General features: G+C 36.4%; 1 protein-coding gene across 2 annotated transcripts in view; it reads left to right on the forward strand.

Annotated features, from left to right (window-relative positions):
• LOC125683615 (uncharacterized) overlaps window positions 1-21,370 on the forward strand; it is a 34,465-nt gene that overhangs the window by 5,743 nt on the left and 7,352 nt on the right. For both annotated transcript variants that reach the window (XM_056139521.1, XM_056139523.1), the window contains 3 exons: window positions 1,302-1,349; window positions 1,749-1,964; window positions 16,506-16,955. In XM_056139521.1, coding sequence (XP_055995496.1) covers window positions 1,302-1,349; window positions 1,749-1,964; window positions 16,506-16,955 — 714 coding nt within the window. The remainder of the gene's footprint in view (window positions 1-1,301; window positions 1,350-1,748; window positions 1,965-16,505; window positions 16,956-21,370) is intronic.

Here is a 21,370-nt window from a genome sequence, read left to right on the forward strand (position 1 = left end):
ATCGAGACGTCACTAGAACCTAGTCACTCCTATCGAGACGTCACTAGAGCCTAGTCACTCCTATCGAGACGTCACTAGAGCCTAGTCACTCCTATCGAGACGTCACTAGAGCCTAGTCACTCCTATCGAGACGTCACTAGAGCCTAGTCACTCCTATCGAGACGTCGTATACTGTAGGTTGTAGATCCGGTTCCAAGCAGTGGGTGTTCTCTATCGTGCCAACGTCAATCGTGAGTTCAGTTTGAATGGACACAATCGAAAGACCTGCAAATCAGTAGGGTTCGCTTATGAAATTTGATGACTATCAGGAAAGCGGTTCTCAAATTAGTCGGGCAATAAATTACTAGTAACTGCATGTTGTTAGATATCTCCATGACCGTTGACCCCAAAAATCATTGGGGGATTATCTACTATGAACGTGATCAATCTACCTATGAAGTTTGAAAAATTACTATCAGAATAAGAGTTCTTTAATTAGTTATTGGTAGGGCAATAAATAATGTATGTACAGTGTATGCTAGAAAATCCCCGAAACCTGAAATTCACTAGGGTTCATCTACCAGTAGTGACCAACTTGTCTGAGATGTTTAATGATTATTGTGCAAAGGCTTAACTAGTTATCAGGAGGACAACAATTGTTATATGCATGTTACTAAACTCCATGACCATAGGTTATCTATCAGTTGCAGACAGATCTCGTTAGATTGAGCAACAATTTGTCTACCGACTGGCCAACAGACAGGTGTAAATCTAGTTCCCCTTGTTTTCAATGGGATCCTATAATACGTCATACTCACAGGGGCTAAGCCCGTTTTGGGCCCGAACTCTGTGCTACCATAAATATATATTTATAGATTGCAAATACGTCGCGAGGCAATGTGACGGAGGTTCCGTGTCACGGTAGACGTTCCCTCTCTGCTTTTATTTACAGTGTCATGCATAAGTCGAAATTTGTGGCAATTCACGTAGTATCTATATAAATGAAAAAATTCTTGATAGCATGAGTGATTTTATATTGTTTAACGTCCCTCTCGAGAATCTTTCACTCATATGGAAACGTCACCATTGCCAATGAAGGGCTGCAAAATTTAGGCATATCCTCGGCGCCTACGGCCTTAATTTGAGCAGGGAGGGATCTTTATCGAGGCCTCGGATTTTACCGTATCATCCGAGGGACTGCCACATTTAGTCGCCTCTTATATATACGACCTATTCTAACCCGGATCCCCACGGGGCAAATAATTCTTGAATGTAACGTAAAACAACATACAAACAAATCATGTTACAACTCTATTTTCCAGCTGGATTTGGTTTAGCGGCAGTCATTTGGGTTATTGGATTAACAAGAGGTATGTGGTTCAGTTTCTATTGTATAAAATGTTCATTTTCTGTTGACACAAATGTGTAGACATTTCATTCACAATCATCGATCGTTGATATTTTATCATCATGACCAAACGTAAACAATTATGAAATCAGTTTTGTAAAGCATGAACTGATTAACAGCATTTGATATTTCAAAGGTATAATGATGTAAACATCCCTTGAGCAGAATTCTCGTCAGTTAACCGAGAGTAGTTCAGTACAAATATTTACAGTTCATTCATAATCCCCTGCAATATGTCAACAACAGTCGTTTTATTATCACATCTTTTTTGCGACCACTTTGCGCTTTTTACATAATTTGTATATATATTTTTTATGTTTTGATAGCTACTTGTTTTGATACTATTTTTTTCTATTTTTAGGCACCGTTTCTCGGGGGGTGTCTTTTGTGTGTGTGCCTGTTATTGATGAATTAATGAACGAGACATTTCTCTCCCCTGTTGTAACAGAGGAAAACAGCTCTTGTTTAATAACAGTAGCAGCCATGTCTGAAAACTGGACTTCCGGTGGCCTATCGAATTTCTCCTTGAAGCTTAGTAACCAGCTAGACCTGACAAAAATTCTAAATGGAGCATCAGGTACATGTATAAACTATGTCTTCCCCTCAAGCGACAAAAACGGGGAGGGTTTTCAAGCAGAAAATAATGATGTAGTTAGGAAAATGATTGATTTTCTAATTCATCGGTGGTATTTAATAATTCAGTGAAAATATTTCTCACTTTAATTGAGATACCACCAGCTTTAGGGGAAATGGCAACTGTATACGTATATATACACCCGGGCAATTGCAGCATTGTTGTTTTTTTTTTTTCATGTTGTGACCCCATTTCGCTAGCCAAGTGTTCGGATCCGCTATTCCCATCCTCACCTTTGGAAGATTTAGATAAGAGTTTCGTGAATTACAGCTCAGATATAGAATAATATGCAAGACGTTGCTATTAACCAATGAGAATACATTTTCTAGGAACAGTTCAAGGCATTGTCGTGTGTTTGCACAAGTAATATGCGAAACATTTAGAATTGACAAGGTTTGATAGAGAGTCAGTATGGAAAAGTCCGTTATGGGGAAATTCTTATTTTTTTCTTGGCACAAAAACAAAAGCCGTAAATACATGTATACCACTTTTAAAACAAAGTTCATATGTAATAACTAAGGCTTAATACACTGATACTCTGAATTTCTAATGCACTGATGGTAGATCTGAATATCTTGTCAAAGATGCTGGTAAATATTTTCATCTTGTCTTTAAGAGTCGAGATTGGTGGCACAATCTACAGGATCTTGCCAACAATCTGATTGAATGTTTTAATCTCTTACACATATTTTGATCCTAGTGCGTAGATTTTCATTCACAACTATTGAGTTGACTTCGGTAAAATAACGCCGGTTAAATCTACCAAGATGAAGGTAATTCATTCGAACTCTTGGTTTGCGATGATGTCACTTACCGTGATATAAACATATCAGTTTAAGAAAGACCTTCAACTTTTCACTTCTACAACTGAGCGCTGTGAAGAATCAGCCGCTAGCCGTATTTAGGTATTGAGTCTGTCGCAGCTGGGCTCGCGCGCAATATCCCTTGTAAAAAATAAAATTGAGAAACTGGGATTGTCTATTAGGAACGTAGCTTTTGGTAATATCAACAATCATTGAATATGTTGAAAGGAAGAGAAGTTCTAGGCTGTGGCAGGTAGTCAACGTAATCCTCACGTGTCGATAATCTTCACAGACGTCACAAAAATCTGGCACACCTGGAGATACCTCTGTCCCTACCCTCTAACCACTCAACTACTCGTGTACACAGTCTGATGACACTCAACTACTCGTGTACACAGTCTGATGACACTCAACTACTCGTGTACACAGTCTGATGACACTCAACTACTCGTGTACACAGTCTGATGACACTCAACTACTCGTGTACACAGTCTGATGACACTCAACTACTCGTGTACACAGTCTGATGACACTCAACTACTCGTGTACACAGTCTGATGACACTCAACTACTCGTGTACACAGTCTGATGACACTCAACTACTCGTGTACACAGTCTGATGACACTCAACTACTCGTGTACACAGTCTGATGACACTCAACTACTCGTGTACACAGTCTGATGACACTCAACTACTCGTGTACACAGTCTGATGACACTCAACTACTCGTGTACACAGTCTGATGACGGGTACCCTCTAACCACTCAACTACTCGTGTACACAGTCTGATGACGGGTACCCTCTAACCACTCAACTACTCGTGTACACAGTCTGATGACGGGTACCCTCTAACCACTCAACTACTCGTGTACACAGTCTGATGACGGGTACCCTCTAACCACTCAACTACTCGTGTACACAGTCTGATGACGGGTACCCTCTAACCACTCAACTACTCGTGTACACAGTCTGATGACGGGTACCCTCTAACCACTCAACTACTCGTGTACACAGTCTGATGACGGGTTTGACAATTCTCCAAGTTTGTATGAAAAATCCGCCTACTGCATTTGTTACACTTGTAATTCAAGTGTTTTTGATTTGTGAATCTCAGATGGCCGTTCGTGCCCACGGGCCTCTTGATTTACGTAGGTAAAGCAGATTGAGAAGTGAAATACTATTAAATGATAACGTTTCCATTACCATATCGCACTCCGCTAAGCAGCATTACCTAATGTGTTGTACATAGTTTGTCTAGGATACTGATCATCTTCTACTAATATATGGATGTAATCATGGATGTTTTCTGAGCCTGCTAACTTCATTAAATGCCATAAAGAGTACCAGCATGGCGGTATGTAATTACGTGTATAGAGCTTAGTTTTAATCTCCTCTTGGTTCGATATTCAATACAGCAGTAATTAAGCTGCTCCCTACTTCATCGTCTTACCAGGGTATTCATAAGATAATTATGGAAAAAGGAATATTAACTCCATCATGGGGAAACAAGCGTATTATTGCAAATATCTGGGATTTATTTCTGAGGCATCTGTGGTAAATCAAGTAGTAAAATTATAGAAAAATGTAATTAGACTTAGGAAAGACTGGTTTACCTTCCGACATTGATATGGTGGTTGTCGGTGAGATCCTGTCCATCTGCCGTTTTGAAACAGTTTGAATGTAACGTGACATTACAAACAGGATGATTTCAGCGACTCCGTATTTATGTAGCAATATTCTATTATCAGCTGCATATGGTGTTTATATTATTCGCCTGATTCAATACGTAAGAGCTTGTTTTGTGTATGATCATTTTCAAATCGAGACAGACTACTGACAAACAAGTTGGTTTACATGGGTTTCAACAGTCTCGTTTAAAGTCAGTATTTTGCAAATTCTATGGTCTTTATAATAATCTAGTTTGCCAGTACACCATATCATTGAATCAGATACTGTCTGACGTTTCATACCGATTGTTAGGCCGTTCTTGGCACACCGATTTTGACTACAGATTACTTAGTTTACTTGATCAAGATATAGGGCTCACGTCGCGTGTGACCGGTCGACAGGGGATGCTTACTCCTCCTCGTTATACTCACTTATTCATTGTATCCTAAATTGATTTTTCTCACTTTGATGATATTCAGTTATAATTTATGATTTATTACGGTATTCGATAGAGGCTTTAAAGAAGAGACCGCCGCGGTGGTCTAGAGGAAGAGCGTTCGCCCCGCATGCGGAAGGTCGGGGTTCGAATACCGGCCGCGACAGACCTTAGTCATTAAAACGGGTAGTGACAGTTCCATCGCCAAACCCTCGGCGTCAGGTGTGAATGCCACTAGTCCTCGGAATGACATTTAAAACGGAAGTAGGTGTGGCACGCTAAAGAACCTTCACTGCTCAATGGCCGTAAGCGCCGAGCATAGGCCTAAATTTGAAGTGGTGACGTCCCCTTATAAGTGAAAAATTCTCTAGAGGGGCGTTAAACAAGATACAGTCAATCAATCTAAAGAAGACTTACGGTATTCAACAAAGGTGAGCTAACATTCCTCTAAACAAGGCTTACGGTATTCGATAGAGGTGATCTCTAATATTTTAACGTAATGAGTGCCAGTCTACACCGGTATTAAACTGATGTACGTAACTGTAGGTACGTACATTCCAAGATGGCGGAAGAAGAAACGGGTAATTTTTCAATTTAGATTATATCTTATCCTATCAACTTTTCAGTGATATCAATTAGTCAAGTTTGTGTATTTCTTTACGCTTTATCGTTCAGAATGGTCAAATCCGTTTGTTTCTCCTGAATGGACGAGTTAAACTCCTGTGTAAAAATCACACAGGATGTACGTAACTCATTAAAATATTTTTGGTTGATGTACGTAATTTTCCTATATGATGTACGTAACTGTGCAATTCACTCGTAGATCGACAAACCCTAAAGCTTGCTTTCTAAGCAGCTAAACAAGCACAGAAGTAATGCACATACTTTGTGGCAGAGAAAGAATGCCATTAGCTATAATAATAAAAAAAAAGACCCTCATTCTATAACCTCTTGAGATATTTGATACGAACAGATGCTGCACACACGGAAAAGGGGGGGGGGTACCATTTAAAGACTATGCCTATTCTTGGGAGGACAAATTTTGAATTTTGGTGTCTTTTGGAGGTCCAACAAAACCGTAGTATTTCTGTCGGGGGGGGGGGGGGGGGTAGGGGGTAGGTAAAGTGGATGTTTTGGGGTTGGTTTTCTTGGTATTTTGAAGGGGTTAAAAATTTAAAGGAGAAATTTACATCATTATCATTAACTTGTATGAAGATCTTGATTTTAAGATGTTTTATATTTTTCTTTATTATTATTTGGGGGGGGGGGGGTTGGGTTAAAAATGTGCATAGATATTTGGGGGATGTTTTTACCAGGTATTTCTTTAGGATACATTGACAAACATGATTTGTTTGGTATTCTTTTGCTGCAATACTACGTAGTCTCAATTACTCTGCTGTAATTAACTCTCCTGGAAATTTTTCATGTGATCTTCAGTGCTCCAGTCTGTTTTATCCGAGTACAATTAATACCAATTAATTACCTTCAATATATCATTTTAATATCATTTCACGCGTTCTCGTCTGCATATGCATGATATAAATAAGTGTTGTAACACGTCGAAATTTTCATATTTCTTCATATAAAATTACATTTTTTCAACAACAAAAATCTGTTGAAAGCCATTTTCATCCGATTTTTGTGAAAATTCTTATTGTGAATTTACCGTTGAAGAATATTTGTGGCGTACTTTGAATGAAGTTTATCAGTGATTGTGCCATATTTTGATTGATTGCTCTTTAACTTATAGCATTATAGGTACTGCATCATAGATATGAAAAAAACGTTCCTAAATCTTCTTAAAAGAGCTTAAATTGATAGTTTGATTTGATGGCATGTTGGTAGCATTATTTAACATGTTATTTTTATTGATGAAGGCATTCTATCGGGCTTTTTGAATGAATAAAAGTTTAATGGAGATCTTTTGAGTTACGTACATCTTTCATGTGCAAATCGGAAAGTTACGTACATCATATTGTGAAAGTTACGTACATCAATCTACGTATTTCAAATACCGATTGCAGCAAATTCGGGACAGTATCATGAAGACTTTGGGTACAATTGTGAACTATTGATATAAATAGACATCCTCTTTCGTGAAGTGTTTTTCACTTTGCTTTCTAAAAGACAAAAACATAGCTATTCTAATTTACCTGTTTCTTCCTCCGCCATCTTGGGATGTACGTAACTGCAGTTACGTACATCAGTTTAATACCAGTGAGTCTATACATAAAGGATTGGAACATTTATCTGATGAATATTCGAGAGAGAAAAGACAAAAATCCCACCTTCCTTCTCAGGCAAAGCAAATGTATGGTGTCATGCAACTAGGCAATATTGTCTATATGTTACATTTCTTAATGCATACTACACATGCATTAATCATATACTCAATTTCAAAATGCTTAGTTGGAGACTGACACGTATAATCATGCTCAAATACTTTATAATTGGATACAGACTAAATGAGTTCACGCTTTCAGCCAGTTTCGCTACTTCTAATTATAAGGTTGCTATCTAATTCTTTAAATGCCTTTTTCAATTGTGCAACATTTATTTCAGCTAATTGCGACGAAGTCAAACTCGGTTCATAATCTGGTAAATGGCGTCAAGTCCTCTTAAAGTCGTCAGCATTTCACTTTTCTTTGTACTATCTAAAGTATTGTTTGAGCTCTACTATTGACACTACACATTATCGATCACCATGCCTATACTGTCTCAAACAAAGTTGGGGGTATGCAGTCTTTTTGTCCGTCTTTTCCACACATAACATTTTGATAGAGAAATACTTGCCATAAAGACTGCGTCACATGACCGTAACTCGAGATCACAACGAAAAATATACGGCAGTGCAGTTTGGTCATTAGTGCACGAACGTTGTTGTTTATTCTGGTACTCAACTAAGATAAATTATATCTAGGAAATCTTAAAAATTGAAATTGCACACCTCCCCCGCCTTACAGAATCACCAAAACAAAATGGAGTTTGTCGTACATATCAAACAGTGGAAAGTTATGACTATTGGAAAAGTAAAACTTATTCTGGTCGCAAAAAGATCTCAACCCCCCCCCCCCCCCCCCCCCCAATTGTTCAGCAGACAACAGCAGGGATCTTACTGCGCAAATGTCAAACATTGTAAATATTGCCAACTTTTCCATGATATGCAACCCATTTAAACATCTCTATAATACAATTACTGATAACGTTTGAGAGGTATAAAGAATGTTAACCGACATCCACGTCCTTCACTTCATTGAAAGGTGGAAGGAAATATAATATGCAATATTAGCTAATGTCAGAATATCGGGGGAAATGTTTTATGGGGGACGTGAGATATGGCTACTCATCACGCCTAATCTCACCACTTCTCCAAAGCCAGCCACATCTTGTAAACATTTGTTAAATACAGTCAACAGTTGTAGTGATTGAACATGCAAACACCACTATTTACATTTGTGCTTCTTAGACAAAATCTGTGATTTACTGATGCAGTATTAACAGAAAATCCGCGATGTAACAAGTTTTTAGTCCTGAAATCCAAACAACCCATTTCACCATAAAACGGAAGCAAATGATGTCTTGGTGGTATTGACGCTTGGCTTTTTGTCTCCCCAAATATACTTGCTTTAAGCAGAAGATGCCAAGGTAATGGTCCGCTATTGCCCCGAATAATTAACCATTCAACGAAGATATTTCACTTGAATAGCTATCGTAGATAATGACTTCAGTTTATAGTGCCAAAGGAAATAATTGTCTATGTCATGTAAAAGCTTTTTAAGATCGTGATATAATAACCTCGGTTCGGATCACTGTCCTGGGAACGCTTGATACTAAAAAAATGTTTTCCTACGCGTATAGACATATATACTCCTATTCACGAACGTTCTGAGAATATAAGGCTTGCAACACAATGAAGTGTTAGAAGTAATAACTTTGAAAATATCAAAGGTTTCATTTATTGATTTAATACATTTCATGCATAATTTCTAACTCTGTATCAAAGCACGGCTATTTCTGTTTGTGCATGCTTCATTAAGATATTGAGATCCCTGTTTTTGGCGTCAGTATTAATTTAATGACGTGCAAGGTGCGATATTACATTTTCTGTGACTATGGAATTAATGTTATTTTAATGAGGGGCTTAGACTTGTTTTCTTAGTAGCATTTACACAAATTCTAGATTTCGTCAGAAAAAACGAACGTCGTTATGTTAAAGACTTTCAATGCGTTGTTTTAATGTCCTTATGTGGTTCTGATAACATATGAGATACGTGGTGTTTTAAGCAAAATATCGCGGCTATTGAAACTAAAACTGTTGTCAGAGCTTAGTGGACCAGGGGCCCGTTTTACAAAACAACTTACGACAAAGTCGCAAGTCTTATCGCAATTCAACGCTTTACCCGATATAGTATTGCGTTGTGTGACGACACAATTGAATGAGACGATTGAACAATTTGAATGACATGTTTGATGTAATACAACAAGAGTTTTCATTGGCCGATTACAGCCCGCCCACTTTCTCGAGCGGATTCAGTGTAGCTGGAGAACTGTACATAGCTCTCTGAAAAGATCCACCTCTTATAAAAACCTTCGATTTACGGGTCACAAAAAGCTGCGGACGGTTGAGGCCTGAAATCGGTGTATTTTTGTGTTGCTGTCTCATAAACTCAATATAAAAAAATCTTAACATATTTTCCTACTAAATACTTGCGTCCAAACATACCTTCAAACATTCATTAAAGCCAACTCGCAGCTTCAAATGATTTCGTTTGTTGACGTAGCCATATGTTAGGTAGCCGGTCAATTCGAACTCTTGCTATTGGTATCTATTCATAAAATCGGTTGTAAGTTATGTATTCGCTCTTCATTTATTATCAACACGAATAATTAATAGAAATTAAAACATTTTTGTACCAGTTTTTGTAAAGGTAAAATAAGCTCTAGATGAACGAAAATGCTACATAAGGACATAAGATGGAGACCGGCCGGCGCGGCGGCTCATGACTAATGAAAGCCGCACTGCCGTGAGTTTAGCTATTTGAATAAGTATCATTTAATAGGACTGGGGTGGTATATTATTTAAACAATTTAGCTAAAATATTTGTGGGGTATTAGTACACATCTAGACGCTATTGTGCCAATATGGAAATGAACCGGGATTCGAATTGACTGGCTACCTAACATGGCTACGTCTACGAACGAAATCATCAAAAGCTGTGATCGAGTTTTTGGGTCGTATGGGGCTTTAATAAATATTTGAAGGTATGTTTGGACACAAGTATAGTAGGAAAATATGTTAGGAATTTTTTATATTAAATTTATGAGACAACAACACAAGAATACAACTTTTTCTCTTTCTTCCTTTGAAGTTTTTTTTCCATCTAGCATCTGGCCGTCATGTTTTCAAATGCTGACTACTCCCGTATAAGGGAATTTGGGCGGACTTATACATATGGACCAATGAGAGTTTCTGTTGCATTTCGCAATTGTATTACAAACAGATTCAATTGTGTCGTCACACAACGCAATACTATATCGACCAAAGCGTTCTAATTCAAAGGTGAATTGCGATAAGTGTATTACACAGTTGTTACTTTAAATGAATGAAGTAAAACTTTTCTGAGGCTTAATGTTTACCATTTAAAAAAATATTTTGCATTTGAAGCGAATTATTTTATAATAAACTGGAAAATTCAAGTCGTAAGTTCTTTTGTAAAACGCACCCCTGAATTCCAGCCTTAAACTCATGACATTCTCCGATTCGTTTCTATACTATTTTCAGAACCGGACCATAACAATGTTCCTACTTTTAGTCCTGTGGCTAAAAGAAATAGTGTCAGTGGCGGATTTACTCGAGATTGTTTGTGTGTGGACTTGGGTGTTCCAGCCACCCCAAATGGTTGGAAAGTACATGTATGATATCATTCGTGCAGTTTTAGCTCACCTGAGCCAATGGCTTACAGGGCCTTTTCTGAAAATGTCCGTTGGCGGTGTCGTCATTGGCGAGTCAATTTTTCTCAATTTCATCTTCTCCAGAACCATTAGGCAAATTTTTCCACACTTGGCACAGAGTACCCTTGAGTAAAGGAAATTCAAGCCTGGTCTGGAGGTTATAAAACTTTCGCCGTACTCAAACTCAGCCATGTTTGTTTTGAATACAACTCTGATCAAGCTTCGAAACATTCTCAATCTTCAGCATGTTCTCCATTTTAGTGTGAGAATGATTTTATAAAAGTTTTATAGCCTTCACTTTTGAGTATGAGTACGATTTAGAGCACAGAGTTTTAGTATGAAAACATGCTAAAAAAGTTTTATAACCTCCAGGCCGTTCACGTGAAGGGCCATCTCATCTTCAATCTAATTAAAATCAGACTTCTTAGATCCACGCCGTATACTCTGCGTATTGTGAGCGAGTTTTAGGATCTGATTTTAAATAGATTGTCTCATCTTCGAAGAGAAGATAATAAAGAAAAGGCAAACAATTGATCATGGGTAGGGTAATTTAAAACTTCAAAGGAAGTACTGGACCAGAAAAAATGAAACTTGTATGGATGCTCTCTGACACAATAAAAAATTAGGTTTGTCCAAATCACGCCCCCGGGGGATGATCAGGGCTACAATAGGGAATTAAAGTTTTACAGGGGTATATATATTTAAAAAATTGCCTCCTCCAGAATAGCAGGGTCGTGATAATGTTTTTAATATGCATCTTGTACAGTGTCCGTCTGTCTGTCCGTAAAATTGATGTATTTTCGACTTCTCCAGAACCACATAACCATTTCAACCAAATTTGCTGTAAAGAATACTTTGGTAAAGTAGATTTAAATGAAGGGTCACATCCTTTTCAAAGGGAGATAATTAAGAAATAGTGAAAATATGGTGACACACCCTTTTCAAAGGAAGATAATCAAGAAACAGAGAATATATGGTGGCATATTTTAAAAATCTTCTCAGGACTAGAAAAGACAAAATTGATGTGAAAGCTTCTTTAATAAGTGGAGATTCAAACATGTTCAAATCATATAGCCCTGTGGGTCAGGTGGGACCACAACTGGGGATTCAAATTTTACTTAGGGATATATAGGAAAAACCATTAAAATCTTCTCAAGAACAGTGCTATGATTAGTCATATTAATATAACATCAACGGGTAGTGTATATTCAAGTTTGTTCAAATTATGATCCCAGGGTACGGTGGGCCACGTTAGAGGAAATCAAGCTTTTATGGAAATATACAGAGGGGAAAACTTTTGAATTTTTTCTCAAGAGATTAGTCATAGGAGTGATGAGATTGATCCTTGTTCGTTATCTTCACCATTTCATTGAATAAACATATAATGCAGATTGAAGTTTTTCAAACCGTGACCCTCAGGACTAGGGTGGGGCTGCAATAGGGAATTCAAATTTTACATGAGAATATACGTGAAAATCTTCTCAAGAACAACAGGGTAATAATTAGTGATAATTGATATACAATCATCCTCGGTAGTGTATATTCAAACTTCTTCAAATCATGGCCCTGGTCCCGGGGTAAGAATAGACGCACAACAGGGGAACAATGTTTATATTATGGAGATTTATAGGGAACATCTTTTAAATACCAGCAGGACCATGATTGGTCATCATCAATATGCATCCCATGGGGACCCGTGTTAGAATTCAATAGGTTCTCAGTACCCCTAGCTTGTCGTAAGAGGTTCCTTCGGATGAAACTGCCGCTGTGATCTAGAGATTAGAACGTTCGCCCTGCATGCGGAAGGCCGGGGTTCGAATCCCGCCGCGACAGACCTAAGTCGTTAAAACAAGTAGTCACAGTTCTATCGCCAAACCCTCGGCATCATGTGTGAATGTCACGGGTCCTAGGAGATGACCTTAAAAATGAATGTCCCGTGTCACAGTAGGTATTGCACGCTAAAGAACCCGCACTGCTCAATGGCCGTAAGCGCCGAACAAAGGCCTAAATTTGAAGCCCTTCATCGGTCTTGGTGACGTCTCCATATGAGTGAAAAATTATCAAGGGAGGCGTTAAACAAGATACATTCAATCAATCCTTCGGATGAGACTGCAAAAACCGAGGCCCCGTGTCACATCAGGTGTGGCACGATAAAGATCAAAGGCCGTAAACGTCAAGCATAACTAAATTTTACAACCCTTCAACGGCAATGGTATACTCTATATGACTGAAAAATTCTCGAATGGGACGTTAAACAAATCAATGATTTATTTGCAAGCGTCCTAAGGTAATACAGATTCAATTTTCTCCATACCATGGCACGAGCGGGTGGGAGGGGGTAAGGAGTAGGAGGAGGCCTCAGTATGGGATCAAGGAGTAGGATGGGGCCTCGGTATGGGATCAAGGAGTAGGATGGGGCCTCAGTATGGGATCAAGGAGTAGGAGGAGACCTCAGTATGGGATCAAGGAGTAGGATGGGGCCTCAGTATGGGATCAAGGAGTAAGGTGGGGCCCCAGTATGGGATCAAGGAGTAGGATGGGTTTACTTTGGAAAATATTATTTTCTTTGAAAATCTCCTTTTCAAGAACCATTGATTAGATATAATGATATGCTAGCATTCCAATGAAGTGCCGATTCATATTTTTTAGTGTTGCCTTAAAGGAATCAAAGTTTTACGTTAGAATATACAGGGAATTTTAAAAAAAATATTTTCAAGAGTAGCAGTGCTACACTTAGCAGTGCTACACTAAATCATATTGATATGCAAACGTTCTGAATTCAGATGCGTTATCTACACAAGTCACAGGGTGTGAATTTGGGGTTTAACACTGGGATCAAATTTACATAATGCATGGATATAGGGGGAAATCTTTCAACCATCATCTTCTCCAGAACAGGAAGGCCATGTTAAGTTATGCTGATGTTGAGGATCCTGATGATGTTTGGATTCAAGTTCAGTTAAGTCACATCCTCATGGGGCTAGGTTGGGATAAAAATTTGTCATGGGATTAAAAGAGGGTAAAGACCATTTTAAGATCGTCTGATGTAGAACAACAGGACAAAGAGTGACTCCTGTGAGCGGCAATGGGTCTCTAGTTACAGATGTTTTCATGACTCCTGTGAGCGGCAATGGGTCTCTAGTTTCAGATGTTTTCATGACTCCTGTGAGCGGCAATGGGTCTCTAGTTACAGATGTTTTCATGCTTTCCAACTTTACTGTCGTGTTTGATATTGCAATTTTCAAAAACCCTGCATACCATAGTGAGTAATTATAATTCATTCTTATCCATAGTGAGTAATGACAACACATTCTTATCCATAGTGACTAATGACTATTCATTCTTATCCATAGTGAATAATGACTATTCATTCTTATCCATAGTGAATAATGACAATACACTCTTATCCATAGTGAATAATGACAATACATATCTTATCCATAGTGACTAATGACAATTCATTCTTATCCATAGTGACTAATGACAATTCATTCTTATCCATAGTGAATAATGACAATTCATTCTTATCCATAGTGACTAATGACAATTCATTTTTATCCATAGTGACTAATGACTATTCATTCTTATCCATAGTGACTAATGACTATTCATTCTTATCCATAGTGACTAATGACTATTCATTCTTATTCATAGTGACTAATGACTATTCATTCTTATCCACAGTGACTAATGACTATTCATTCTTATCCATAGTGAATAATGACAATACATTCTTATCCATAGTGACTAATGACTATTCATTCTTATCCATAGTGACTAATGACAATTCATTCTTATCCATAGTGAACAATGACAATACATTCTTAACCATAGTGAGTAATGACAATACATTCTTATCCATAGTGATTAATGACTATTCATTCTTATCCATAGTGACTAATGACTATTCATCCTTATCCATAGTGACTAATGACAATTCATTCTTATCCATAGTCACTAATGAGAATACATTCTTATCCAAAGTGCTTAACGACTATTCATTCTTATCCATGGTGAATAATGACAATGTATTCTTATCCATAGTGAATAATGACAATATCCAAAGTGACTAATGACTATTCATTCTTATCCATAGTGACTAATGACAATACATTCTTATCCAAAGTGACTAATGACTATTCATTCTTATCCATAGTGACTAATGACAATTCATTCTTATCCATAGTGAATAATGACAATTCATTCTTATCCATAGTGACTACGGACAATACATTATTATCCATAGTGACTAATGACAATTCATTCTTATCCATAGTGACTAATGACAATTCATTCTTATCCATAGTGACTAATGACAATACATTCTTATCCATAGTGAACAATGACAATACATTCTTATCCATAGTGACTAATGACAATACATTATTATCCATAGTGACTAATGACAATTCATTCTTATCCATAGTGACTAATGACAATTCATTCTTATCCATAGTGACTAATGACAATACATTCTTATCCATAGTGAACAATGACAATACATTCTTATCCATAGTGACTAATGACAATACATTCTTATCCATAGTGACTAATGACAATACATTCTTATCCATAGTGACTAATGACTATTCATTCTTATCCATAGTGACTAATGACAATACATTCTTATCCATAGTGACTAATGACTATTCATTCTTATCCATAGTGACTACGGACAATACATTCTTATCCATAGTGACTAATGACAATACATTCTTATCCATAGTGATTAATGACAATACATTCTTATCCAAAGTTTTAAAATACTAGTAAGATACAATGTGCAGTTCTGAGAACCTAGTCAACCGGCATACTAACACCTGTGACGTCATTGATATTTGGATTAAGATATATGAAAATGCAGGTTACAGGAAGTAAGGTTTTTATTATTATCGGGATACATGGGCTTTGGTTATTTTTAAATGTAGAGTACAGGGATTGCAGTTATTTCAGACTGGGTAGAGGATTTGACTTATCATCTTAAGTTAGTACAGGGGTTACTGTTGTTAATTATGTATTCAATGTATAACGACAGGAGATTGAACAAGTTTGAAGGAATGAAATCAAAATAAATGTATATTGTTAAATAATAATGACAGTGAAGTAAATCAAATTCATATGACTGGTAAATGATAAGGACCCGATCTTTTTCGACTTGAGTCAAAATAAGAAAAAACTAATTTTCTAACAATATGATTAATTTTCGTTCGTATTTTCATAGAGTTTGTGTAACTATTTACCAAGAGATTTTAAAATATATATATATTTTCTTTTAAAAATATTTCAATAAAACATGCTCTTCCCACGGACTGCAATTTACAATGTAAACGTGTAGGTGAAATAAGACAAGCTGTAATCAAAATTTTGTAAATTTCTATTGTGCATTATATTTTGATTTTTAAAAAATCAACAAAATAATACCACGATTACAAAACTCTTACTTTCCATTTATTGAATATGAAACATGATCGTTATAGATTGAATATCTTAAAGTTTTAGGTTGGATAAAGGATTAGCGTTGTTATTTTAGATGAGAAGCTGAAATATATTCATAGCTTCTAAAGCTTGTGATTTATGCTGAGAGGAAAACTGAACAAAGTTGTACATTTTGTTTTATTGTACAGGGGGAGTTGTGTGGAAGAACAAATTTGAACACCTTTATATGAAACAGAGTGTTGGTGATATCACGCCATTGTTTGGGGTTACAATGGACGCAGACAGTTACCTTGTTCCTACCAAAGTTTTCAACGACACCAAGATATGTTTGTATACAGGATTGGATTCTGTGATGTATGACATCTATGTGTTTAATTCAACGTTTGAACCTCACATGTTACAATACAAGGTCCGAAACGAGCTCCGCCCCTTCAGTTCAGAATGTTTTTTTGAATATAACACCGACTCTGACGTTATCTTAGTGAATAGTTCAAATCATTTCGGTGTCGTGGTGATGGAATCGAACGTGCCCCTGAGTCTGGACTCCGGTAGAGCACTGGAGTCAATTCCGAGTACAGAGAACATGGGGACAGAGTTTGTCATCGTGACGGAGGAGGAGGCGGAGATCCATGTAATGGGTAGGTGCATGCTGTATGTTAATAGTATAAACTGGTTACAGGACACACCCACCACATTGTCTCTTCTGTATATTTAAGTAGGAATACTACACCAGAGAAATTTGATATGGATAAAAAAAATATACAACAAAAAACTTTAATTTATTAAAAAAAAATTGAATTTACTTTATTTAGTCAAAAAATGCAGTTTTAGTGGAAGGGAATCTGAAAAACGTTTAAAACCCCTGCTGGACTTAAACCCGCAATCACCAGATTAGCCGTATACGCGTTACTTTACCCAACTCTTTATATTGTATTCCTTGTAGGAGGTATGAGATTGATCACTGTTCGTTATCTTCACCTTTCATTTAGTACTTTGCTTTGCCATAACAAGTTACAGACCAATTTAGAATTTGCCTGGTCTAGTCTTTGTACCTGAATAGTAGTTGATTTCCAACCACTCCCATCCTGGTTCCCCAATTTTACAACTGTACCTTTACCATAACATACCTGTGGTATATATCGAGTCCGTGTTTGCTCAACTTTATTTTGTATTTACTTATAGGAGTTATGAGATTTATCACTTTTCGTTATCTTCACCTTTTACTTAGCTAAGCAATTAAGTCCAAAAGGAGTAGACTCATAGTGCTGATATTTACACTTTCATTCATGTTTTAAAACGAAAGCAGCTATTATGACGATGTAATACACATCCTTAAGATTTTTTGGCGCCAAGTATTCCTCCTTAAGAAGCTGTAACGATTCGTCGGCGTGTAGCCCCTACTGGGCAGTCTGCACTATAAATCTACACCATCGCCGGCGTGCAGTCTGGTACCTGTACATATTGGAGACTATGAGTCTATAAATCAAGCTTAGTGAACTATACAATAAATCTGGGATTGATACCGGTATAGTTTAACAGTAAATTTTAGAATAGTTCAATGAATGTCTATGGAATGGTGTTTGAAATATTTGTAGGAAAATGTTATGGTGAAGTCTCTTTTGACCGATGTAAATGTTAAACATTTAGATTACGAAGGTAGGTTTGGTAATTTTTTAGACATTTGATTGAAAATTCCGTGTCACTTGCACAACGAGGCGGACCCATTAGGATATATTTGCCTACCGTCTGTCTGTTTGTCTGTCCGTCCGTCTGGCGTCATACTTGTACAAAAAGTAATTTTTAAAAAAACACGAAAACTTTTTAACTCGTAATAAAGCAATCTTTATTTTTAAAAAAATCCATAAAATAACAAATGGCCACTTTATTTTTACGTCAATTGTTTACATTTAAATCACTAAAGTGAAATGCATCGAAATCAATCCTTCGTATAACGTGTACTTTGAATGAATAATAGTTTGAATATTTGGAATTTTGAAAGTGCGTTGTCAGAAAAGATTGTACCCAGGGATAGCAGGAAACGGTTACAAATAGATATCTTCCATTTAATCATTATACTGTATTTAAAACAAAGCCATATGAAATGGAATCCAAAAAAAATTACTGAATCTTGCATGATTTTCACGTGAATATTTTTTATCTTTCATTGTATGAAACACATTAAAAAATAATAAATATTCATGCTTTAATATCTGGTTTGTTAAGGAAAATGGCAATATTACTAGCTTTCCAATCTTTCTAAACAAAAATTTAAAAGCTTGTACAACTAAGCGGCATATGCGCAGATGTCATCAAGTTGTTGATATGACGAGAATATGCGTTACATGGCATATTAAAATGTAACTAAATATGAAAATGAGTTTTAAAAATAAGCACAGCATAGCGGACTCATGTCGTGTAAGGTTGTTTTAATGTATATAACGAAAGCTTCTAGGAATGATTGTTTTCACTATTCCACCCCAACTCCTCGTGAATACCTCCACTTAATGACATACGCCACGTTTCTCAATAATGTATAATTCTATTTTTTGTGACATTTCAAGTACAATTCACTTGTATCATCAGATTTGTTTCGGAGTTAGCATATTTTGATATTTCCTGGCTATGGCAAGTAAAATGGTAAAATCAGCTCTATGTATTACAGAAGGGTGTATATATGAACAATTACTAAGTTATTGTAGCAAAGAAAGGGAGAGAAATCTGATGAATCGGGGATCGAACCAGGTAGCCTTGCATATCTAGAGAGATTATATAACCACTGAGCTGCCCATGCTGATATATGAAGTATGGTACATGTAATATTACTATACTACTCCAATTTCAGAAATCATACAAGAACTCTTCATATCGAGGAAATGAAAACCTTTTCTTTTAGAAAAAATGTCAGAATCGTCGCGTGTCCTCAAACCTAAACCATAATTCAAATTAAACCAAACATTGTGACAGGCTCAATCTTAAAGCTGTATGGTCCGAATTACAATATTTTTTTCCCCATATCGGTAAAAACGCTATTAAATCATCGCACGTATGTAGTTATGAGGGTGTATGGCATATCATACATTATATCATCTGTTTTAACCAAAATTATTTGATTTTAAATCGATGTTTACAAATAACCGCGTCACTCTGCCATTTCAAGTGACAGTCACGTGACCAGTTCAACCTTTCAGATCATCGGTGGTCTTATCTGTGTAAAGCTGTGTATTTTGTTACAACAGTGCCGTGCCATAATTTTAATAGAATAAAAATATCAAATACCTCTTAGTAATTCGTTGTTTTACGCTCTTTCAGCCTTAAAACTAGACAGTTGCGTATGAGTTAATATCATGTTGGGATTCCCCAGACGCGCGTGGGTCTATTTATAGACGTCTAACACTGTATAATTTATGGGATGATTTATATAAGTACCACACTATATTTACTTTCTAAATAATATTCTCAAGGTTTTCTTTTACATGCAGATGTTTTCAAGCATGTAACTAAGGGAAAGTATATAACTTTATAAAGTAATTAATCTGCTTTAAAGTAATTATGTACAGAAATAATACATGAACATCAGGTCATACAGCTTTAAATGTATATCTTTCTAACTTCATTGATCTTCACGGTTAATTAGTTAGAACTAATGAAATTAAAACATGAAACGAATAATCTTAAAACCTGTCAAAGTGTCACCCTTCGCTTATGCATAGTGAGATGTGAGATTCTAGAGTGAGACTTGTTCGGAAATTATTATTTTTATACTTTAATTCTATTCATGTGCAAATTTTCTAGACATTGGCTTTGAACTCAGATGTCAGGTCAACTGGTGCATTCCAACTAGGATTCATGGCCTAAGTAATGCTTCTCAATAACAGTCTAACATTGCATCAGCCCCTTCCCACCGCATAAACCAAACACTAACAATGTTCTATTGATGTACTTGTTTACTTTAACATTTTAATGGTAGGTGTGAATAATGGTTTTCTCGGCTGTTTTAAAAACATATTTACATTAAAAACTAGATACATGATTTAAAATCATTCATTTTGAATTTTGATAGTTTGCTACAAAAAGTGGTTTTGTTCCCCTTGTTCATTTTTGGATTAAAAAGCTGAAAATAATGGATTTTCAAAGGAAAATTCTATCATTGATTAATCGCTAGTTAACTGCAAATTATCTTGTCAAAACGGCACATCATCAGTCAGTGAATTACTAAAATATACATTTATTTAAAAAGGGCACATCATCAGTCAGTGAATTACTAAAAAATACATTTATTTACTGATATGTGTGTTTATTTGCTGAATTTGTTAATAGTGAACAACTCGGGAAACCTCGGCCGATTTTGTACTCCCATCTCACTTCAGCTGCATGACGTAAGCTGTCATTGCTCAAACCAACTGCTTTTTTTGTCAGCCTTGAAACACAGGTGCTTGTGGACAGGACTTCCGGTACCCCCCTTCTTGTATTTTTAAATGTTCAATTCCTTGAGTATTTCGGACGTATTTTTGATAAAATATGTAACTTCAGAGTTTATATATTTCAATGGAATACACAAATCTCGCATAGAAACCGTTTTTAAAAATGTTATATCACCGATCATTATATATTATGATCGGTGATATGACATTTTTAAAAACGGTTTCTATGTGAGATTTGTGTATTCCATTGAAATATATAAACTCTGAAGTTACAAAAATACGTCCGAAATACCCAAGGAATTGAACATTTAAAAATACAAGAAAGGGGGTACCGGAAGTCCTGTCCACAAACACCTGTGCCTTGAAATATGTATTTGTTGTATGCATCTTTCCCATGATGAAAAAAAATGAAACAAATAAATATACCATGCTTAGTCAGCATTTTTCTCTGGAGAGCCCGATCCTGAATATTAGTAACAGGTAGACATTCACTCGATAATATAGTATTCACGGTGTCTGTTTCGGTTTCAATATTTATAACACGATTCCCAATAACTACTTCGAGTAAATAAAGTCGGAAGTCTTAATAATTTCAAAAGGCGCTGTAGTCGATTTTCTCCACAAGAAGTAAT

The sequence above is a fragment of the Ostrea edulis genome, chromosome 6, assembly GCF_947568905.1.
Source record: "Ostrea edulis chromosome 6, xbOstEdul1.1, whole genome shotgun sequence".
Classification (NCBI taxonomy): Eukaryota; Metazoa; Mollusca; class Bivalvia; order Ostreida; family Ostreidae; genus Ostrea; species Ostrea edulis.